The 1,497-nt window shown below is 42.7% G+C and overlaps 1 protein-coding gene across 1 annotated transcript; it reads left to right on the forward strand.

Annotated features, from left to right (window-relative positions):
- The first annotated feature begins 266 nt into the window (after positions 1 to 266).
- Positions 267 to 1,273, forward strand: LOC147888433 (18.1 kDa class I heat shock protein-like). Its single transcript, XM_087393012.1, has 2 exons — positions 267 to 467; positions 791 to 1,273. Exons 1-2 carry the CDS (start codon positions 350 to 352, stop codon positions 1,048 to 1,050), a joined length of 378 nt encoding a protein of 125 aa, XP_087249138.1. The 5' UTR covers positions 267 to 349; the 3' UTR covers positions 1,051 to 1,273.
- Positions 1,274 to 1,497: the final 224 nt, after the last annotated feature.

The raw sequence follows: 1,497 nt of genomic DNA on the forward strand, positions 1-1,497 counted from the left end.
ATCGTCTTATGTATGTCCCCTATTATTATCTATACCTTTGGTGAAGTGGACGGTCTAATGGCCTTGCGTGTAGTTTGGAAAGCAAAGGAACCGCTGGACGCTAGCGTTCTAACGAAGGGAGGAACAATTCTTGCGAGTCGCCTTTGTAGATTGAAGAAAACAAAAGTGATCAAAGATGCTTCCTCATGGGTGAAGCTTTCTGCTCTGTCTCTCTCTCTCTCTGCTCTACTTAAACGTACTTCCAAAACTATGGTAAACGCCACCACGCCCGCATTTGCTTTCCTTACCTCCGGGCCTTGGTTTCCATCGTTTCCATCGCACTCCATAATATCACTAATTTTACTCAGCCATGAGTCGATTCCTCGTCTTAGACAACCAGAACCAGTTTGGCAGCTCCGCGTATGGAGAGGTTGAAGTGGACTGGCTGGAAGATGACGATGCTCACACCTTCAAATTCGATCTGCCAGGTGGGTTTCTTCCGGCGCGGGGAACAACGTCAAGTCTTGCTCGCTCTGTTCCTTCTCCATCTAGTTCGCTTGAATTGTTTAGAAATATTTTACGTCAATCCGCGTGTAAATCTCGTTGTTTGCGGGAGACACGACTTTACCTATTAGCTAATAATCGTTGTATACAGTAATCACGTTTTGTTTCATTGTTCTTACGTCCATGGTACATCCAGCTGCGTTAATAGAGACGCCTTGATCAAGTTTACCGTCTTCCGTGGAACCGAGCATGGGTTTTCTTCCTAGATAGAGCGCTATTAAGTCTGAAAGGTGCCTTCACTTTGCAGGTCTGACGACAAGCGACGTGAATGTGCAAATGCTGGAAGAAAACACGCTACAAGTAAGTGGGATAAGGAAGGCGACGGAGAGAGTGTATGGAAAATGGCACATGAAGGAGAGGGCGGCAGGCAGTTTTCGTCGGGCATTTGAGCTTCCGGGCGAAGTTCGTGCGGATGAGGTGCAGGCTTACGATCAAAATGGCGTTCTCATCGTCAAAGTGCCCAAGAAGAAACCTCTCATTCGCACCGTCCCCATTTCATACTATTAACATAGAAGCACATCTTTTGTGCCTATGTTACTAATGCATGGGAACCCCATAGGAGCCCCTTATTATTATCCTTTGCATTATTTGTCCTATGTTCATTCTCCTTTCTCTCGAGTATCCACCATGGGATTATAAATTAGGTACTCAATAAACTCATTGAAACTTTCTCAATAAAATGGCTTTTTTTCCCCTCACTGTCACATCTTTCCCACTTAGTATATGCTCATTGTTTTCAAAAGTACTAAGTTACTATTTCGCTTGAAATTTGACATATAATTTAGAAACCACTCTTCCTTTGAGAATAATGTTAGGTTTTCTGCAACTACTAAGTGGTTATGTTCCTCTTTAAGTACTGAGTTGCTCTTTGCTCTTCTTTTTGAGAATAATGTAGAAATTGGTTTTTCTAGTATTAAGTTGTTATTTTTTTTGAAACTTGTCATGCAATGTATA

This window comes from Dipteris shenzhenensis, chromosome 21 (assembly GCF_047967505.1).
Source record: "Dipteris shenzhenensis isolate YYH24624 ecotype China chromosome 21, Dip_SZ_1.0, whole genome shotgun sequence".
NCBI classification, from domain to species: Eukaryota; Viridiplantae; Streptophyta; class Polypodiopsida; order Gleicheniales; family Dipteridaceae; genus Dipteris; species Dipteris shenzhenensis.